Source organism: Carcharodon carcharias, chromosome 11 (genome assembly GCF_017639515.1).
Source record: "Carcharodon carcharias isolate sCarCar2 chromosome 11, sCarCar2.pri, whole genome shotgun sequence".
Taxonomy (NCBI): domain Eukaryota; kingdom Metazoa; phylum Chordata; class Chondrichthyes; order Lamniformes; family Lamnidae; genus Carcharodon; species Carcharodon carcharias.
The window spans coordinates 9908914-9931429 of NC_054477.1; the positions used below are offsets into that span (position 1 = coordinate 9908914).

The 22516-nt window shown below is 42.1% G+C and overlaps 2 protein-coding genes across 8 annotated transcripts in view; one reads left to right on the top strand and one right to left on the bottom strand.

The window, feature by feature from the left end:
* The window catches only part of aamdc (adipogenesis associated, Mth938 domain containing), a 123496-nt gene extending 106911 nt beyond the window's left edge, over positions 1 to 16585 (bottom strand). For 4 of the 7 annotated variants that reach the window (XR_005944408.1, XM_041198779.1, XM_041198780.1 and 1 more), the window contains exons 1-2: positions 16476 to 16585; positions 15946 to 16292 (exon numbers count right to left, since the gene is read on the bottom strand). The gene's annotated coding sequence lies outside the window, so the exon portion shown is untranslated. Of the gene's footprint in view, positions 1 to 15945; positions 16293 to 16475 lie in introns of those variants that run through there. The other 3 variants (XM_041198774.1, XM_041198776.1, XM_041198775.1) reach the window with 3 other exon arrangements.
* rsf1a (remodeling and spacing factor 1a) overlaps positions 16100 to 22516 on the top strand; it is a 115593-nt gene continuing 109176 nt past the window's right edge. The window contains exon 1 of the mRNA XM_041198772.1: positions 16100 to 16311. Within this exon, the coding sequence (XP_041054706.1) occupies positions 16182 to 16311 (130 nt within the window). The 5' untranslated portion in view covers positions 16100 to 16181. The remainder of the gene's footprint in view (positions 16312 to 22516) is intronic.

Here is a 22516-nt window from a genome sequence, read left to right on the forward strand (position 1 = left end):
GCTCCCAATGTGGTCTCCTCCATATTGGAGAGACCAAATGTAATCTGGGCGACCGCTTTGCAGAACACCTGCGGTCTGTCCGCAAGAATGACCCAAACCTCCCTGTCGCTTGCCATTTTAACACTCCACCCTGCTCTCTTGCCCACATGTCTGTCCTTGGCTTGCTGCATTGTTCCAGTGAAGCCCAACGCAAACTGGAGGAACAGCACCTCATCTTCCGACTAGGCACTTTACAGCCTTCCGGACTGAATATTGAATTCAACAACTTTAGGTCATGAGCTCCCTCCCCCATCCCCACCCGCTTTCTGTTTCCCCCTTCCTTTTTTTCCAATAAATTATAAAGATTTTCCTTTTCCCACCTATTTCCATTATATAAAAAAAAAATTTTTTAAAAAACCCCCACTAGAGCTATACCTTGAGTGCCCTACCATCCATTCTTAATTAGCACATTTGTTTAGATAATATCACCAACTTTAACTTTAACACCTATGTGTTCTATTGTACTATTGTCGTTGACATCTTTTGATGATCTGCTTCTATCACTGCTTGTTTGTCCCTACAACCACAACCCCCCCCCACCTCTCTCTCTCTCTATCTCTCCGCCCCCCACACACACACCTTAAACCAGCTTATATTTCAACTCTTTCTTGGACTCGAACTCAAGTTCTGTCGAAGGGTCATGAGGACTCGAAACGTCAACTCTTTTCTTCTCCGCCGATGCTGCCAGACCTGCTGAGTTTTTCCAGGTAATTCTGTTTTTGTTTTGTTAACTGTCAAGCATTGTTGAAATTTTAAACGAGGCAACTTGACCCCGAGTGGTCAAGGCATTGCCATGAGGAATGAGTCAGCATGTCTCTTTTTTCAGCAATACTCTGCTTGCACTGTCTTTTGAGGAAAACTATTCCAAAGACTCACGACTCTGAGGGAAAAAACTCTCCTCATCTTTGTCTTAAATAGTGAACCTTACTTTTAAACAGTGGCCCTAGTTCTAGGTTCTCTCGCAAGAGAAAACATCTTCTCCACATCCACCCTGTCAAGACCCCTCAGGACCTTATATGTTTCAATCAAGTTGACTCTTATCCTTTTAAACTCCAGCAGGTACAAGCCGAGCCCGTCCAACCTTTCCTCATAACATAACCCTCCCATTCCAGGTATTAATCTAGTAAACCTTTTCCGAACTGCTTCTAACACATTTACATCCTTCCTTAAATAAGGCTGTATGTGGTCTCACCAATGCCCTGTATAACTGAAGCATAACCTCTCTACTTTCATATTCAATTCCCCTCACAATAAATGATAACATTCTATTAACTTTCCAAATTACTTGCTGTACCTTTTGCGATTCATGCACTAGGACACCCAGATCCCTCTGTATCTCAGACCTCTGTAATCTCTCACCATTTAGATAATATGCTTATTTTTTTCTGCTAAAATGGACAATTTCATATTTTCCCACATTATACTCCATTTGTCAGATCTTTTCCTCACTCATCTAACCTATCTATATCCCTTTGTAGCCACCTTATGACCTCTTCGCAACTTACTTTTCTACCTATTGTGTCATCAGCAAATTTAGTTTCCTCATCCAAGTCATTTATATAAATTGTAAAAAGTTGAGGCCCCAGCACTGAGTCCTGTGGCACTGCTCATTACATCTTGCCAACCAGTAAAGGGCCCATTTATGTCTATCCCCTGTTTCCTGTTAGCTAGCCAATCTTCTATCCATGCCAATATGTTACTCCCTATACTGTGAGCTTTTATATTCCACAATAATTTTTGATGTGGCACCTTATCAAATGCCTTCTGGAAATCTAAGTACAATACATCCACCAGTTTCCCCTGATCAACAGCACATATAACTTCTTCAAAACACTCCAATGAATTGGTTACACATGATTTCCCTTTTACAAAACCATTTTGACTCTGCCTCATTACCTTGAATTTATCTAAATGCCGTGTTATAATGTTTTAATAACAGCTTCTAACATTTTCTCTATGACAGATGTTGAGCTAACTGGCCTATAGTTTCCTGTTTTTTGTCTCCCTCCCTTTTTGAATAATGGAGTCTGATTCACTATATTCCAATCTAAAGGAGCCTTTTCTGAATCCAAGGAATTTTGGAAAATTAAAGCCAACGCATCAACTATCTCACTAACCATTTCTTTCAAGACTCTAGGATGAAGTACATCAGGACCTAGGGAGTTGTCAGCCCACAGCTCCAACAATTTACTTAGTACAGCCTCTCTGGTGATTGCAATTTTCTCAAGTTCCGCCTTTCCTTCCATTTCCCAATTTACAGCTATTTCTGGGATCTTGCTTGTACCCTCTATAGTGAAGACCGAAGAAAAATACCTGTTCAACTCATCTGCCATTTCCTTACCTTCCATTACTAATTCCCCAGACTCACTTTTTATAGCACCAACATCACTTTGTTAACTCTTTTCTTTTTTTAAAAATGTCTAATCAAACTCTTACTATCTGTTTTTATATTACTAGCTAGCTTTCTCTCGTTCACTAATTTTTCCCTCCTTATTAATCTTTTAGTCATTCTTTGCTGTTTTTTTTATATTCTGTCCAATCTTCCGATCTTCTACCCATCTTTGTGCTTTTATATGCTTTTCCTTTAAGTTTGATACTAACTTTAACATTTTTAGTCAACCACAAGTGGTGGGTCCTCCTGTTGGAATTTTTCCTTTTTGGAAAGTATCTATTCTGCACATTCTGAAATATCCCCTTAAATATCTGCCACTGCATCTCTATTGAACTACCTTTTAACTTAATTTACCAATTCTCTTTAGCTAGCTCTGCTTTCATGCCAGAATTTTCCCCAAAATCTTGTCAAGTCCTGCCCTGCTGACTGTGTCGAATGCTTTAGTGACATCTACAAAAGTAAGGTAAAGAGGTATATCCTGTTCCCTATGTTTCTCTTGTAGCCAATCTTTGAAGAGGATCTGCCAGCACAGAAACCGTGCTTGTGCTTCTGAATGTACTCAGGTTGCAAGTAGATGGAGTCCTTAAAGCATATCCGTAGCAAAAGCTTTCCTAGTGGCGCTAAGGAGTGAGATGCTCCTATAGTTGTTGCAATCTCCTCTGTTGCCTTTTTGTATTGTGTGATGCTTTTGCAATACACTTGCTGTGGAACAGTATGCCTGACATGAAATGTATATTGTTAATATCAAAAGTATTGCAATTGTATCGAGGGTCAGAGTGGAACATGCTGAATTTTTATTGCACTCTGTAATATTCAATTTGAAATGTTTTGTCATGTATTTTTACAAACTTAATAAAAGAATATTTTTTGGGAAAAAAAATTCAATCCTACCTCTCAGCAGAGAAGGAGATGATCATAAAGGTGTGGCAGTAGATGGGACTTTCCATACTAGGGCAATTTGGCTGGAATTCCATCCGTGCCAGGTGCCTTTCTGCTTACTAAGCAATCAATGGCCTTTTTGAGCTCAAGTGATGAGGGAACTCTCTTCCCTTATTGAATGGCAGAACAGGCTCAAGGGGCGAAATGGCCTACTCCTGCTCCTAATTAGTATTTCGTATATATGTTCATATGAGTTCTTCGTCTAACTCAGCCATGACAAGAAGCTGCGGCTGAGTGTCAGTCGCATACTGGGAAATGTCCATTTGAAGGGAATACAGCTCATAGTAGCGTTCAACCCAGTGGGGCATCTGTTTGCTTCTGTCAATAAATAGTTCATCATCCGCTGATTTCAGGGGGTGTGGAGGTGGAATCTTTGGTGATGGTAGAACCAAGTGCCCTCTTGATCCCATTACACATAGCACATAGATTTCCACCATCACAGGGTTTGGATTTCTTAACATTGGATCAACCTATGTTTATTTGCACAACTATCTCCCTGACTTTTGCACAATTTTCTTGGCTACTTTCAAGTCATGCTGTGTTCTGGCAGGCAGGTTTATGTTGTGCATCATCAGATAGGCTTTGATTTTTGCTTCAGTGACATGTCATCTTATCTGAGTAGGCCTCAGACCAGTCTACGTTGCAGGTTCCACCTTTACCAAATGTTGCTACTGCTGTTCCATAAATGATTGAACTCAGCGGTTTCCAAGCTTCAATACTGACACTGGCATTTCCTGGTAAGTCTTTGTTGGGTAGCAATGCACGAGGGCCAATGCAAAGTGCTGGTATTTGGCATTATTTCTTGTGGTGGGCCATCTTATTTTGAGCTGTGAAACTTTCAGGGTGGCACCTTCATCCTGCTGCTGGTGAGAAAGAGTGGTCAGTGTCACAATCTGCACTGTGGTAGATGCAGGTACGGTGAACACAGGGCAGATCACATCTTCTAGTGATAATCAGGTCAAATTCAGTAAGGAACACTAGCAATAGTATTCCTGCTCAATGAGGCATTGGGACCGGTTCTGGGACAGGTGGGACCTGTACCAGCTGGACAGGTTACATCTTAACAGGACTGGGACTGATATACTCAGGGAGATTTACTAATGCTGTTGGGGTTGGTTTAAACTAGCTTTTCAGCAGGTTGGGAACCTGAGGGGTGGCCCAAATTGGAAGGAAGTAAAGTTGGTAACAGGACTTAGTTGTGAGGCTAGAGGGCAGGAGAAACAAAGCAGAGTATTCTTCGAATGCAGAATGATGTCAAATGGCACAAATAGAGGTAAATGAGTATGATATAATTGCCATTATGGAAACATGGCTGCATGGTGACAAAGACTGGGAACTGAATATTCAAAGATATTCGACATTTGGGAAAGACAGACAAGGAGGGAAAGGAAGTGGTGTTGCGCTGATATTAAAGGATGGGATCAGTGTATTAGTAAGGGAGAGTCTCAGATCAGAAGAACAATGTGTGGAATCGGTTTGAGTGGAGCTAAGAAACAGCAAAGGGCAGCAGACATTTGTTGGAGTTGTTTATATGCCATCAAACCGTAGTGCTAATGTGGGGCATGGTATTAATCAGGAGATGAGAAAAGCATGTAGCATGGGCAATACAATAATCACGGGTGACTTCAATCTGCATGTAGACTGGGTAAACCAATTGAGCACGACTGCTGTGGAAGACAAGTTTCTAGGGTGTGTTAGGGATGGTTTTCTAGAGCAGTATGTTGAGAAGCTGACTAGAGGACAGGCTATTTTAGATCTAGTATTATGTAATGAAAAAGGGCTAATTAATAATCTTGTTGTAAAAGAACATTTAGGGATGAGTGACCGCAATATGATAGAATTTTACACTATATTTGAAAGTGAGGTAGTTCACTCTGAAGCAAAGTTGAATAAAGGAAATTATGAAGGCACAAGGGACAAACTGGCTGAGGTGGATTGGGACTCGACATAGGCAACGGATAGTCTACATAGCTTACAGCACCAAACATTCCTTCAAGGTGCAAAAACCCAAAAATAGTCAGTCAACCGTAGCTGACAAAGGAAGTTAAGGATTACATAAAATTAAAAGGCTTATAAAGTTGCCAGAAGTAGTAGTAAACCTGAAGATTGGGAAGTTTCTAGAATACAGCAAAAGACCAAAAAAACTGGTACAGAAAGGGGGAAAAGAATATGAATGCAATCGAGCAAAAAACATAAAAGCTGTCTGTAAAAGCTTCTATAGGCATACAAAAAAGAAGTGTTTCGCTAAGACAAATGTGAGTCCATTACAGGCAGAGTCAGGAGAATTCATAATGGGGAACAGAGAAATGGCACAGAAGCTAAATGATTACTTTATGTCTGTTTTCACTGGGGAAGATACAGGAAATCTCCCAGATTTAGAGAGCCAAGAGACTAGGGAGAATGAGGAGTTGAAGGAAATTAGAATAAGTAAGAAAGTTGTATTGGAGAAATTAATGGGACTGAAAGTTGATAAGTCCCTGGTTCCCTGATATTCTGCATCCCAGAGGGTTGAAAGAGTTTGTTACAGAGGTAGTGGATGCACTGGTGATCATTTTCCAAAATTCTATAGATTCTGGAGTGGTTCCTGAAGATTGGAAGGTAGCACATGTCACCCCACTATTTAAGAAGGGAGAAAGAGAGAAAACAGGGAACTACAGACCTGTTAGCCTTACATCAGTAGTAGGGAAAATGCTAGAATCTATTATAAAGGATGTGATAAATGGATACTTAGATAGTCATGATATGCCTGGGCATAAAACAAAAACAGAATTACCTGGAAAAACTCAGCAGGTCTGGCAGCATCGGCGGAGAAGAAAAGAGTTGACGTTTCGAGTCCTCATGACCCTTCGACAGAACTAGGTGAATCCCAGGGAGGGTTGAAATATAAGCTGGTTTAAGGTGGTGGTGGTGGGGGGGGGGGGGGGGGGGGGGGGGGGGGTTGCGGTTTGGGTGGGGGTAGAGAAGTGGAGGGGGGTGGTGTGGTTGTAGGCAAAAGCAGTGATAGAAGCAGATCATCAAAAGATGTTACAGACGGCAGAACAAAAGAACACATAGGTGTCAAAGTTGGTGACATTATCTAAACAAATGTGCTAATTAAGAATGGATGGTAGGGCACTCAAGGTATAGCTCTAGTGGGGGTGGGGGGAGCATAAAAGATTTAAAAATATTTAAAAATAATGGAAATAGGAGGGAAAAAGAAAAATCTATATAATTTATTGGAAAAAAATAAAAGGAAGGGGGAAGAAACAGAAGGGGGGTGGGGATGGAAGAGGGAGGTCAAGACCTAAAGTTGTTGAATTCAATATTCAGTCCAGAAGGCTGTAAAGTGCCTAGTCGGAAGATGAGGTGCTGTTCCTCCAGTTTGCGTTGGGCTTCACTGGAACAATGCAGCAAGCCAAGGACAGACATGTGGGCAAGAGAGCAGGGTGCAGTGTTGAAATGGCAAGCGACAGGGAGGTTTGGGTCATTCTTGCGGACAGACCACAGGTGTTCTGCAAAGCGGTCGCCCAGTTTACGTTTGGTCTGTTCAATGTAGAGGAGACCGCATTGGGAGCAACGAATGCAGTAGACTAAGTTGGGGGAAATGCAAGTGAAATGTTGCTTCACTTGAAAGGAGTGTTTGGGCCCTTGGACGGTGAGGAGAGAGGAAGTGAAGGGGCAGGTGTTACATCTTTTGCGTGGGCATGGGGTGGTGCAATGGGGTGGTACCTCCTACCCAAAATCCACAAACAGGACTGTCCCGGTAGACCAATCGTGTCAGCCTGTTCCTGCCCCACGGAACTCATTTCTCGTTATCTTGACTCCCTTCTCTCTCCCCTTGTTCGGTCCCTTCCGACCTACGTCCGTGATTCCTCTGACACATAATGTCACATCAACACTTTCCAGTTCCCTGGCCCCAACCGCTTCCTCTTCACCATGGACGTCCAATCCCTCTACACCTCCAACCCCCACCAGGATGGTCTGAGGGCCCTTAGCTTCTTCCTCGAACAGAGGCCCAAACAATCCCCATCCACCACTACTCTCCTCCGTCTGGCTGAACTTGTTCTCACACAGAACAATTTCTCCTTCAACTCCTCTCACTTCCTCCAAATAAAAGTTGTGGCTATGGGTACCCGCATGGGCCCCAGCTATGCCTGTCTCTTTATGGGGTATGTGGAACATTCCTTGTTCCAGTCCTACTCCGGCCCCCTTCCACAACTCTTTCTCCGGTACATCGATGATTACTTCGGTGCTGCTTCATGCTCTTGTCGGAACATGGAAAAATTTATTAATTTTGCTTCCAATCTCCACCCCTCCATCATTTCCACATGGTCCATCTCTGACACTTCCCTTCCTTGACCTCGCTGTCTAAATCTCTGGCGATAGACTGTCCACCAATATCCATTACAAGCCTACCGACTCCCACAGCTACCTTGACTACAGCTCCTCACACCCCGCTTCCTGTAAGGACTCCATCCCATTCTCTCAGTTCCTTCGCCTCCGTTGCATCTGTTCCAATGATGCTACCTTCAAAAACAGTTCCTCTGACATGTCCTCCTTCTTCCTTAACCGAGGTTTTCCACCCACGGTCGTTGACAGGGCCCTCAACCGTGTCCGGCCCATCTCCCGCGCATCCGCCCTCACGCCTTCTCCTCCCTCCCAGAAACATGATAGGGTCCCCCTTGTCCTCACTTATCACCCCACCAGCCTCCGCATTCAAAGGATCATCCTCCGCCATTTCCGCCAACTCCAGCATGATGCCACTACCAAACACATCTTCCCTTCACCCCCACTGTCGGCATTCCGTAGGGATCGTTCCCTCCAGGACACCCTGGTCCACTCCTCCATCACCCCCTACTCCTCAACCCCCACCTATGGCACCACCCCACGCCCACGCAAAAGATGCAACACCTGCCCCTTCACTTCCTCTCTCCTCACCGTCCAAGGGCCCAAACACTCCTTTCAAGTGAAGCAACATTTCACTTACATTTCCCCCAACTTAGTCTACTGCATTCGTTGCTCCCAATGCGGTCTCATCTACATTGGAGAGACCAAACGTAAACTGGGCGACCGCTTTGCAGAACACCTGCGGTCTGTCCGCAAGAATGACCCAAACCTCCCTGTCGCTTGCCATTTTAACACTCCACCCTGCTCTCTTGCCCACATGTCTGTCCTTGGCTTGCTGCATTGTTCCAGTGAAGCCCAACGCAAACTGGAGGAACAGCACCTCATCTTCCGACTAGGCACTTTACAGCCTTCCGGACTGAATATTGAATTCAACAACTTTAGGTCTTGACCTCCCTCTTCCATCCCCACCCCCCTTCTGTTTCTTCCCCCTTCCTTTTGTTTTTTTTCCAATAAATTATATAGATTTTTCTTTTTCCCTCCTATTTCCATTATTTTTAAATATTTTTAAATCTTTTATGCTCCCCCCACCCCCACTAGAGCTATACCTTGAGTGCCCTACCATCCATTCTTAATTAGCACATTCGTTTAGATAATGTCACCAACTTCGACACCTATGTGTTCTTTTGTTCTGCCGTCTGTAACATCTTTTGATGATCTGCTTCTATCACTGCTTTTGCCTACAACCACACCACCCCCCTCCACTTCTCTCCCCCCACCCAAACCGCACCCCCCACCACCACCAACTTAAACCAGCTTATATTTCAACCCTCCCTGGGATTCACCTAGTTCTGTCGAAGGGTCATGAGGACTCGAAACGTCAACTCTTTTCTTCTCCGCTGATGCTGCCAGACCTGCTGAGTTTTTCCAGGTAATTCTGTTTTTGTTTTGGATTTCCAGCATCCGCAGTTTTTTGTTTTTATATATGCCTGGGCATAGTCAGTGTGGATTTGCGAATGGGAAATCATGTTTGACGAGCTTTTTGGAGTTTTTTGACAAAGGAGAGTCGATGGACACTTGGATTTTCAGAATGCTTTTGATAAAGTCCCCCACAGGACGCTGTTTAGAAAAATAAAAGTACATGGGATAGGAGGCAATCTACTGGCATGGATTAAGGGTTGGCTAACAGGCAGAAAACAGAATAGGAATAAATGGGTCATTCTCGCGTTGGCAGGCTGTGACCAGTGGGGCACCACAAGGATCAGTACTGGGGCCACAGCTGTTCACAATATATATATATATCAATGATTTGGATGTGGGGACCAAAGGTAATATTTCCAAGTTAATGGATGATACAAAGCTAGATGGGAATGTATGTTGTGAGGAAGATGTAAAGCGCCTACAGGAGGACTTAGTGAGTGGGCAAGAACATGGCAGATGGAAAAATGTGGAAAAATGGGAGGTTATCCACTTTGGTAGAAGGAACAGATGTGCAGAGTATTTCCTAAATGGAAAGAGATTAGAAAGCGTAGATGTACAAAGGGACCTGGGTGTCCTTCTCTATAAGTCACCGAAAGCTAACATGCAGGTGCAGCAGGCAATTAGGAAGGCTAATGGAATGTTAGCCTTTATCGCAAGAAGATTTGAGTACAGGAGTAGTGAAGTCTTGCTTCAATTGTATAGAAGCTTGGTTAGACCGCACTTGGAGGCATGTGTGCATTTTTTGGTCCCCTTACCTCAGAAAGGAAATTATTGTCATAGAGGGAGTGCAACAAAGGCTCACCAGACTTGTTCCGGGGATGGCAGGACTGTCTTATGAAGAGAGATTGGGCATACTGGGCCTCTATTCTCTAGAGTTTCAAAGAATGAGAGGTGATCTTACTGAAACCTACAAAATAAATAAAGGAATAGACAGGGTAGAAGCAGGTAAGATGTTTCCCCTGGTTGGGGAGTCTAGAACCAGGGGACACAATTTCAAAAGGTAAAAGCAAAATACTGCGGATGCTGGAAATCTGCAACAAAAACACAAAATGCTGGAAAAACGCAGATGGTCTGACAGCATCTGCGGAAAGAAAAAAAACAGTTAATGTTTTGAGACCGTATGAGTCTTCTTCAGAGCTCTGAAGAAGTCAGAAACTCGAAAAGTTAACTGTTTATTTTCTCTCCACAGATGCTGTCAGGCTACCTGAGTTTTTCCAACATTTTCAGCATGTTTGACACAATTGCAAAATAAGGGGGAAGCCACTTAGGACTGAGCTGAGGAGACATTCTTTACTCAGAGGATTCTGAATCTTTGGAATTCTCTACCCCAGAGTGAGTGGAAGCTCAGTCATTGAATATGTTTAAAATAGAGATTGATAGATTTTTGATTAACAATAAAGTAAAGGATTATGGGGATAGCGTGGGTAAAAGGCATTGAAGTGTTCGATCAGCCATTATCGTATTGACTGGCGGAGCAGGCTTGATGGGCTGAATGGCCTCCTCCTGTTCCTATGTTCCTAAGTTGGCGCCAATGATTGACACTCCAGTGCAGTCTGAAGGAGTGCTGCACTGGCCCCATCTGCCCTCTCAGATAGAATATTTTTGAAGAAGAGCAGAGGAGTTTTTCCTGGCAACCCAAGTCATACTTAACCCTCAAACAACATCACTAAAACAGATTAACTGCTCATCATTATATCGCTGTTTGTGGGAGCTTGCAGTGTGCAAATTGGCTGCTGCATTTGTTGCGTTACACTTCTAAAAGTACTCCATTGGATGTAAAACACTTTGGTTTGCCCTGATGTTGTGAAAGTTGCTAAATAAATGCAAGCTTTTCTGCTTTGCCTTGCCGTTTAGCAGCCATGGTGGAAATTCGCCTGACAAGAGGATAGAGTTAGGGCTGGCTAGGATGTGACAGACCCCACTCTGAAACTGGATAATGGCATTTGCCATCTCTGCTTATGAATAGTCAGCTGCCTCTACAAGACCTTGAAGAGCAACAAGCAGCCAAGGAACTGTTAACTCCCTGCTAGGGTACAACTTCAGGAGAGAAAGGCAGAAAATTGGCCAAAACAACGGGTAACTTTTCTTTTTACAAATAACAGAAACTGTGTTAAAGGTAAGGTTGTTTCCATCCAGTTTTAAGTGAGCCATCTGGAAATTCTTTTGGTTTAAAATGCAAACCAGACACTAAAAATCTGACATAAATAGAAGTCTCCTTTTTTCCACCCCAGTTTTATATTTGGCTTAAGGAGGACTGGTATTAATACTTAAGGTTGTAAATATAGTTTGATGATAAACAAATCAAATACTTTAACTGGAAATGCAATATATTTCTTGTGCTTGTATTTGACTAATTATTCAATTTCAATTCTGCCAAAACTTCTCTTCCTACCCCTCGCTATTACTGCTGAGTTCCCCCACAACCTGTTCTTGGATCCCACCTCTTCCTCAGGGTCATTGTCACATTGTCATCCAAAGACAAAGGGTTAGCTTCAACAAATATACTAACGTCATACAGCTTTACGTCTCCAGTGCCTCACTCAAGCCCCAAGTTTCCTCTGTATATGGCACCCAGTCTTTGAATGGGTCACATTTTCCTCCATTTGAACACTGGCAAGACTGATCTTACCCACCACAAACCTTGCTCCTTCGCCCAATTCCAAACTTCTACCTGACTTCTGTCTCAGGTTTATCAAGACTTGTTTTTCAACCCTGGTATAATATTTGACCTCTACCAAGCTTCCAAAGCCATATCTATTCCATCAGAAAAACCCCTGCCAATTCCACCTCCAAACTACTCCACCCCTGCCTCAGTTCATTTGTTGCTGGAACTTTCATTCATGCCTTTTTCACCTCTAGACCAGATTATTACAATGCCCACCTGACCAACATCCCGTCCTCCAGCCTCCATAAACTTCACTTCACTCAAAACATTGCTGCCCATATCCTAACTCGCGCCAAGTCCCATTCATCCATCACCCCTTTGCTCACTGATCTACATTGGTTTCCCAGTCCGACAATGCCTCAGTTTTAAAATTCTCATCCTTGTTTTCGAATCCCTCCATGGTCTCACCCCCCCTCCCTAGTTCTGTAGTCTCCTCCATCCCTATAGCCCTCCAAGATATCTGTGCTCCTCCAGTCCTGGCCCCAATTTAAATTGCTCCACCACTGGCAACCAGGCCTTAAGCTAGGCCCCTGAATTTCCTCCACAAAGTTTGCTGTCTCCATGCCCACACTTAAAATCCTTCTCAACAGCCAACTTTAATGAAGCTTTTGGTTGCCTCATCTAATATTTCCTTTGACTCAGCATCTGTTTTTGTCTGATTGTGCTTCCAAGAAGCACCTTGGGAATTGTTTCCACATTAAAGGTGCTATAGAAATACAAGTTGTTGTCATGTTTTAGGATTTTTTGACCACTTTTCCACAGTAAGTATTTGAGGTAAAAAAGCATTGCATTTTTGGATCTCTTATGAAAATAAAGTATATTTGGGCAAGCATAAAAGACAAACACACTGTGTGATGAAAGATGGTGAAATTGGTAATGACCATGATTTTCCCAAAGACTGTACGTTATAACAAATTAATTAGTCTGTCCCAGTAATGGATGACCACCTATTTCTTGATCACAAAGAGGTCAAAGTTTATGGAGGGATGGGGGCATTCAGGAAAGGGGAGTTGAGGCTACCATCAGCTCAGCTGATGATTGTATTGAATAGCAGAGCAACCTTAAGTGCCAAATGGCCTACTCCTGCTCCTACTTCTTATGTTCTTATCCACCCTGTCACAGACCTACCCTTTTTGTTACCCTCCTCCCCCTGTACTTGCTTAAAATTTGTTACATTGCTAACTTTTACAGTTCTGATATTAAAAAAAATCATTAACCCGGTGCTGTCTGACTTGCTGAGTATTTCCAGAATTTTCTGGGTTTTTTTTTTCAGGTTTCCAGCATTTCGTTTTTGCATTGATAAACATTGGTGCTCAGCAGTTGTCTAGCATCAAACGTAGGAAACAGGAGTAGTAGTAGGCCATTTGGACCCTAGAGCCTGTTCTGCCATTCAATTAGATCATGGCTGATCATCTACCTCAACCCCATTTTCCTGCACCATCCCCATAATCCCTTTATATTTTTAATATCTGGAAATCTAGTGATCTCTGTCTTGAGTGACTGAACCTCCACAATAAAAACTAGATGAGAACTTGAGTTGTAAGGAGGACTCAAAAAAGCTTCAAGGGATTTAAACAGGTTAAGTGAGTGGACAAGAACATGGCATATGGAATATAATATGGAAAAATGTGAAGTTATCCACTTTGGTAGGAAACACAGAAATGCAGAGCATTTATTGCTGGGCATTTCAGAGTCAACCACATTGCTGTGGGTCTGGAGTCACATGTGGGCCAGACCAGGTAAGGGCAGATATCCTTCCCTATAGGACATTAGTGAACCAGAATAGTTTTGTGATCATCATCAGACTTTTAATTCCAGATTCTTATTGAATTCAAATTTCATTATCCATTGTGGGATTCTAACCCGGGTCCCCAGAGAATTACCCTGGGTCTTTTGGAATATTACTACGTCACCACCTCCCCCATATGCAGGTGCAGCAAGCAATTAAAAGTCAAATGATGTGTTGGCCTTTATTGCAAGAGGATTTGAGTAAAGAAGTCTTGTTGCAATTGTATAAAGCCTTAGTGAGACTGAACCTGGAGGGAGGTTAGAAACAATTTTAAATACACAGGATTTAAACAGAAAGCTGCATGGGCATTTTTTTGCCAGTCTCAGAGGGTTAGAGTGCAGGAGGGTAGTTGGAAGTTATTTTAAGTTTAGCAAGATGACCTACTAACATGGGGAAATCCAGCAAATTTATTAACATATGTTGGTCTTGCCAACAACACTCAAGTCCAATGAAAGAAAGTTCTTTTCAAATTCTATGTTATTAGATAGAGTGCAATGGTTTGAATTAATTGTGAGCATAATTGTTGTTCTGGACATTTATTTGTGGTCCATGAAATAAAACAGCTTAATAATTTATATCTGGTCGCCTCTCAGTAAACGTTTTCTCCGCCTGCCTTTGAACATAATGAAACTGTAGGTGAGGCCATGCATGAAGGCACAATATCCAGTCTGTATGGTTAAGTGAGAAATGCACTGACAGATCCCCTTGATTAAGTTACAGTGTAAATTAACATTGGACAACAAGAGTCAACTCCAATGTGCATGAAAAATGGGATTCGCTTACACGGACAGTTGGAACCCAATCTAAAGTAGCCCAACATTTTTAACAATTGTGACAATAATAGTTAAAGTTGCCCAAGCAGAGCTGGGGTGAGAACTATATCACTATTCCTTCACTGTTGCTGGATCAAAATCCTGGAACTCCCTCCATTACAGCACTGTGGGTGTACCTACAGCACATGGGCTGCCACAGGTCAAGAAGGCGGCTCATCCACCAACTTCTCAAGGGCAATTAAGGACGGGCAACAAATGCTGGCCTAGCCAGCAACACCCACATCCTGTGAAAGAATAAAAAATAACATTCACTTTTTCACAAAACACAACCTCTAGTGAAGCCAGCTGTCTGGTTTTGGACCAAACAGTCCAGTAACATTCCAAATCAGTTGTGACTCAGTAGATAGCACCCTCACCTCTGAAACAAAAAATTGTAGGTTCAAGCCCCACTTCAGGACTTGAGTGTGAAAATAAAAATCAAGGCCGAAAATCCAGTGTAGCACAGAGGAACAGCTAATTGTCAGAGGAGCTGTGTTTTGGATCAGACCTTAAAGTTGAGGCTGCATTTGCCCTCTCAGGTGCACCTTAAAGGGATCCCACAGCACTCCTTCAAAGAGCAGGGGAGTTATTTCTGGTGCTAGGGCCAATATTTATTCCCCAACCAACATCACTACAACAGACCTAGTCATTGCCGTTTGTGGAAGTTGGCTGCGCGCAAATTGGCGGCTGTGTTTCCTCCATTACAACCGTGAGTACAGCTCAAAAGTGCTTTAGGGGACATCTTCTGGTCATGAGAGCAGCTAATGCAAGCCTTTTTCAAATATATGTAGCCCAGACACTTTTTTAAAAAAAATTTTTTAAAATCACTCCCCTGGTGATGTGTGTACAAAATTATGAGGGGCCTAGATAGGGTAGACAGGAAAGACTTGTTTTCCCTAGCTGAGGGGTCATTTACCAGGGGACGTGGCTTTAAGGGGCTTGGTGGAAGGATTAAAGGGGACATGAGGAAAAACTTCTTCACCCACAAAGTGGTGGGATCCTGGAGTTCACGGCTTAAGTTGGTGGTTGAGGCCGAAAGGCTCAGCCCACTTGAAAAGGTACCTGGATTTGCACCTGAAGCGCTGTAACCTGCAGGGCTACAGACCAGGCGCTGGAAAGTTTGGGATTAAAATGAGCGGCTAGTTTCTTTTTTTTACCTCTCTCTTTTTGGCCGGCGCACGATGGGCTGAACGGCCTCACCCTGCACCGTGACTTTACTCTGGTTCTACGTGGGGGACATGAAACTCAGTATTTTCAATAAATTGTCACCCAGCAGCAAAAATCAAACTCCAAACGCCACCCCGCCCCCCTCCCCCCTCCCCTTGACCTTTGACCGACAGCTCAAACAGGTAGGCCGGGCCTGTCCATTAGCCCGTTAGAATCGCCCTTTTAGCTGTCAGAAAATATAATACGGCTCGTTTCCTCTTTAACTTTCGTCCTTCCCTATCCAAAAATGAAGAAAATAAACACGCAAGTAACTGTTTTTGCTAACTTTAACCATTACCTCACTCCCTGGGCAGTTGCTAACCAACGGTTGCCTAGGCAACGGTCGCTCTGGCTTACGAGGGATCGATTCCTTTGCTGGTGCCTCGGGCTGACGTGTTGCAGGACGGGATACTGACGGACTCTTCCTGCTCGCCTCGCCTGGTCCCGTTCCCTATTTGTTTACCTGGAGCCGGCGGGCGGGCAGCGCTGCACGTCGGGATAGCGGAGGAGCTGGCCGAGTCCTCCGACATTAAGATGGCGGCGGTCGCCTCTCAGCCCAATTTCGCCGTTGTCTGTTCTTTCCTGGAGCGCTATGGCGCCTCGCTGGAACTGCCCGAATTCACCTTCCCCGAGCTGGAAGAAGCGCTGGAAAACAAAAAATCCGGTAAGGCAAAAAGAGGAACAAAATCCTGCCGGGGAGGGGTAAAGCACCGTATATTGCTGGCGGTTGAGATAAAATGTTGTTAATAAAGCACAGACGGAATTCTCCATGTCTATTATGTGTGGTAACCATGCACGGATTTGGAATCAAAACCAGCCTCATCTTACCTCTTTTGGCTGCCCCATCGCCAGCAAACCAATCATAAACTAATTTTTAAAGATTTTTCAAATGAAAGGAAAATCAACAATCAATTGCCAAATATCAAGCGCCTTTTAATAGCACGCATGCGCATGGCTCACTGGAGACTTCCTGTTAAAAGTAAAGAGAGAAAAAAATTAAAATATTTCTCACCTTCACTTTTCCTATCCCTATTTTGAAGCCTTTTTCTTGGTCTCCTTCTTGCTTTTAATTCCTCTTTCCGCATCCCCCCACCAGCCTCCTCCCCCCCCCTTTCTGTTTCTAGATTTTTCTTTTCCATCGTTCATTCCTTGCTTCTTTTGTTTTCTGTTTTTTTTAAAAAATCCACGTTGGTGTTCTTGTTTTTCTTGTACAAGTGTGCATAACTTTTTTTAAAAAAAAACGCACAAGTAATCCCATTTTGATTTGATCATGGTTTTGTGTGTTCTTAGCTTTTTCATTTTCTCTTTTTTTAAACTCCTCATCAGAAACTTAAATCCAGCGAGAGTCTGAGGTGATAGGCAAAAGATGATATGAAATGTAACTGTTGCGCCGAAGGCAAACTACTTAATCCTACCAGCTGTTCAAAGAAGTGTTATTTATAATAGACCAGATCCTCTGGTTTAATCACTGAAATATCCATAACTCAATTAACAAAAAACAGAAAAGTACTCAGCAGGTCAGGCAACATCCATGGAGATAGAAACAGAGTTAATATTTCCAGTCAATGACCTTTTGTCAGAACTAGTCAGTCTGTACCTGTAAAGAAAAGGGTGATAATGATTCTGATTTTTATAAAAAAAAGTACACCAGAAACATAACTAGTCATTTGGTAGTACAGAGCTTGAATATTGCTGAAAAAAGAGACTTTTTTATTGAAGCTTTTCATCTTGCACTCATCAGAGCAATTCATAAGAAAATACCAATGCTGTTTCCCCTAACGTTGGTATTTTCTTACGAATTGTCCTGATGAATGCAAGCCAAAAAGCTTAGAGAAAATAAAATCTCTCTTTCAGCAATACTCAAGAAACATAACTTGTGCTTTCTGGTTACAGATGTTGACTGAATTGCTGGATATTTGCACAATTTTCTGTTACTATAAACAGGCATCAAGTGAGGCAAGCACTGTATTAAAATGTGCTTGATATTTAGCAATTAATTGGTTTTCATTCAATTTAAAAATGCCAGTCTGACAAAAGGTTATCAACCCGAAATGTTAACTTGGTTCCTCTCTCTGCAGATGCTGCCTGACCTGCTGAGTGTTTCCAGCATTTTCTGTTTTGATTTTGGATTTCCAGCATCTACACTGTTTAGCTTTTGTGGCGATTGCAACTAGTTGATATTGTTTCATCTACTTTTGAGGTGATAATGACTGTGCTACTTTTATATGTTAGCAGTTTCACTTGAATCTTTTGCTGAATATGTTAAGTAATTTGTGCTTTGAGTGGGAGATACTTATGCTCATTATGATTATTGCATGGTGAATATTTTATATTGAACTCCATGGTGTGGCACTGTGTAAATCAGGTTAGCAGATCAAAGTTTGGTTCCTGTTCTGCCGTGAGTTAGCTGATCTTGGCTCCTGCACAGGCTATGAATGGGGAGAAAAGTAGCCAGTGTTCCTGCTCTTGTTTGAAGTCCTGTAACTGTTTGCTGGAGAGCATACTTGAGGACAGAATTGGGCTGCACATTGATGCTCTACACAGATGAATAGCTTGTTGATGGCAGTGGCTCAGATCACATAGAAAGATAGCAGCTTGGAAAAGGTAGCAGAAACTGCTGAAACTTGCATAGCATTTTGCTTCATGAAACTCAAAAGTCTGAGACATCTTCGATATAAGAGCAGTAGATGCAAATGTATTAAAAGTGGGAAAGCATGTTGATATGTCACAGTTGAACAGAGAGATTTAGTTATCCACTTACACATTTTGAAAAGTTATCTTACAGTTCCAAAAAGCCATCAAAAATACTATGGGATGAAGAGGTACATAGCAAAGAGGTTTAGGATATGAAAGCAGGAAAAGCCACTGCAATTGTCGCTGCACTGATCAAACCTCACTTAATTAAAAACACAATGCTGGAAATACTTAACAGGTCAGCATCCAAAGCTTGTCTTTTCTACTTATAATGTTTCTGCTATACTTTTCATCAGAAACATCATATTCTGCCTTTTCTCTTTCTAGATACAAACTGACTTAATGTGCATTTCCAGTATTTTCTGTTTTTATTTCAGATTATCTGTTTATCTTTTTCAATTGGAGTATTGTGTTCAGTTTGACAGTCTACCACAAGAAATACATACTGCCTTTGAAGAAAGCCCAGTGACAATTTCACCACAATGATCAGCCATGATCGTATTGAATGGCTAGGCAGGCTCGAGGGGCTGAATTGCCTACTCCTGCTCCTAGTTCTTATGTTCTTATGATAATCCCAGGCATAAAGGGACTAAATAATAAAAAAAACTGGGTAAACTTTGGTGTCATGCCCTACAGGAGGAATGTGAGGGAAAACTTTATTGATGCAGCAAGTGGTAATGACCTGCAACTTGCTGTCTGTGAGGGCGATGGAGAGGGAGATGATTAATGATTTCAAAGGAAATTGGATGGGCACTTGAGGGCAATAAACTTAGAATCATAGAATGGTTAGAGCGCACAAGCAGGCCATTCGGCCTTTTATGTCTGTGCTGGCCCTTTGCAGGCACTGTTCACCCAGTGTCACCCCCTGCGTTTTCCCTGATGTCCTACAAATGTTATTTTCCAGATAATGATCCAGTTCCCTTCTGAAAGCCTCAGTTGAGGCTTGCAGGGCTAATGGATAGAATAAGATTGACTAGATAGCTCTATAGAGAGCTAGCGTGGACTTAATGGGTTAAATGGCCTTTCTGCACTGTAATGACTCTAGAGATGAAGTTAAGGGTTGGTTTGATCACAGTGTTAAAACAATGATAGGAGTTGATAGGGTAAATAAAGGCACAACTTCCCTCCAATAGGGGGAATCCAGAACAAGGAGACACAATTTTTGAATGCAAGTTAAATCCGTTGTCCACATTACAACAGTGAGTACGATTCAAAAGTCCTTCATCAGTTGTAAAGCACTTTGAGAGGTTCAGTGGTTGTGAAAAAAAACCGCTTCCATTAATGCAAGTCTTTCTTTTTCTTAAAGCAATTGCAGAAAAATTTTCTTTGCTGCTAGGATTGTAATAAAGTGAAATCCAAAAATCAATCGGTTTAAGGTGTGGGGGGTGGGGGAGTAGACACTTAGTTGGGAAGCAAGGGTAATGAGGGATGTGGAGAAAGGACAGTAAATAAGAATTAAAAACAAGGGTTTCCATCATTTACAGAAGTGCCAGAGTGACTGTGATGTATGTATCCCAACAAGAATCTGCCCCAAACAAAAACATAGTTAAGACAGGAGGAAGAAAAGTTTGATATCAAGAACCAACACATGGCAACACTTTGTCATCCGTTTGTGCATTCTACCTTTGATAGAACTGTTTCATCTGCAAGTTTTCATCTTTGCCCCATTGTTTCTGCAGCTGTAAAACTTTATTGTAGATTGTTCATTTCATTAATTCTATAGTTGCATCTAAGATAGTCTGTTTGAAAACTGATTTAATTTTGCAGGAAAGGTTTGATCAAGTCACTTTGCAAATGTTGTAATGCAAGGCTTTTGTGTGAATGAGAAAGTGCTGGAACTTTGCTGCTAGCTTCATACTGGTCTGAGTGCAGGTTTCAAACCTAGTCTAAAGGAGGGATTTATGTTCTTAATACATTCCTTTTAGAATAAAAGGTTATCTGTGCTTATTGAGGTGGACGACTTTTTTTTAAAAACCTATAATTTTTAGTTACTGTGTACTTCTTAATCATCTTGCTCTGGATAAATGGAAGTACTGATCAGCCATGATCTAATACAATGGCAGAACAGGCTTAAGGGGCTTAATTGGCTACTCCTGTTTGTTTGCGCAGCAGACTGGGTGGTGAGTTTTGCTTGCACCTCCCCCTCCCCTCCCCTCCCCTCCCCTCCCCCAACTCCCATGTAGTTTTCACCACTCCTGGTTGCACTGAACCATGTTGCTGCAAGGTTTTGTGGGTAACCTCCGAATTCACTATTCATTCTCTGGGATGGAGAAGGGCAGATGTCACAGCTCAGTCCTCTGCTCACGTGATGCTAGTATAGATGCACCTATCAGCAGTGGTCACTGAATAGTAAGCAGTAGGTGGAACTTTCATTTATCCTGGCCTGGAGGTACTGCCATTAATTGTAATGTTGCTTCAACTGAGATCGACTTACCCAAGAGAGTCGGAACCAGTTCTGATCTGTATCACTCAGTTACACCACAGCTTTATCAACGGAGCATTAGGGAAAACTCTGATGATGAGTTCTGCCATATGTCATAGTCGTCCGTAGGAATGAATGCGCACTCTTGGCCTACTCATGTGAAGCTTTTTGGTTGTATAGGAAAAGTGCAAGTGTGCGAAAAGTTAATGATGAAACCCTTTAGGGATTGGATATTTTAAATTAACTGTTTGGTCATAGAAATTAAACAGTTTGCTTATTTACATTGTGATAACACATACTTAAAGTTAGATGTGGCCAGTGAACTGCCTGAAACATTTGGGACTCTTAACCTATAACTCATTTGATATCCGCACCCAATTGATTGGAATTTTGTTATTGCTCGTTGTGAGCCCGATATACTTGAACAGCAGCAACTTGCATTTACATATCACCTTTTTAACAGAGTAAAATGTCCCAAGACACTTCATTGATGTGTTATCAAACAAAATTTGGTACTGGGACAGATGAGCACATCTTTGATTAAAGAGGTGAGTTTTGAAGAGCATCTTGGCAGAGGACAGAGAGAGAGCATCGAGAATCTAGTAAGGGAATTGTCAGCTGAAGGCATTGCCCCAGTGGAGATGCGAAGGAAATTAAGGATGCAGAAAGCCAGAATTGGAGGAATGCAGAATTCTCAGAGGAGGAGTCAGGCTTGAGAATGTTAGAGTAAGGGAAGAGCAAGGCCATGGAGAGATTTAAACACAAGGATGAGAATTTTAAAATGAAGGTTTTGCTAGACTGGGAGATGACAATGGTCAATGAAGAATTAAAAAAGTTGGTAATGTACCATTTAATCAAATGACCTGCTTTAAAGAGATATTTCAGGGCCTTTTCAGCAACCCTGGATTGATGTTGGAGCCAGTTGCTGAGGTGATGGGGTCGAAGGAGAGGCTACAAATACTTTATAGAGAAATAAATTGTCTTTGTATTTATCATCCTCCAAAGAAATATTACTTATTATACTGGCTTTCAAGTATTATATCTACAAAATGTATATTTTTTAACGAGGATTCATAAGCTTGTACAAATTTTCACTGCTCCCTCACTAACCTGTTTCTTATTAAAAATGAATGAGTTAGCATGTCCCAGTGAATCCCAGGTAAAAAATCCTATCACAGTAACCCTATAAATAAACATCCTAAATAATCAATTGCTGAGTGTTAGGGCAGTGGATACGAGCAACAGGAGATACAGTGCAATATGATGAAGCATGATCAAAAGACTAATGCTTTGCTTTTTTTTTAACAAAGCTGTGATGATTGTGTACAAGCTCTCCCAATATATGCTGATTTAGTTTTTGGCTGAGCTCTAACTTAAATACTGGAAGTTTAACTTACTGCAAAAATTCCGACGTTTCTGTTGCTCAGGTGAGCAGGAACTCTGGTGTTGATTATAGAGTATTACAGATATCTTGTAGGTGTTCTTCACTCACTAGCTTAATATAGGTGTACGTTGATTTTATGTTTTCCTGTTTGACGTTCAAAAAAATACAAAGGGGATAACAGATTCTCAATCTTCAAAGATTGCACCAGTGTTTGGTATCTTTATCTTTTCTTTACCAACAAATCTTTTCTTTGACGACAAATGGTCACCATTTCATTGGCCCATTAAAATTCCATGTTATCTTGAGTCAAGTCAAACATTGGACTATAGATGTAATGAATTGCCTGATCGTGTGCAGTACAAAGTGAGT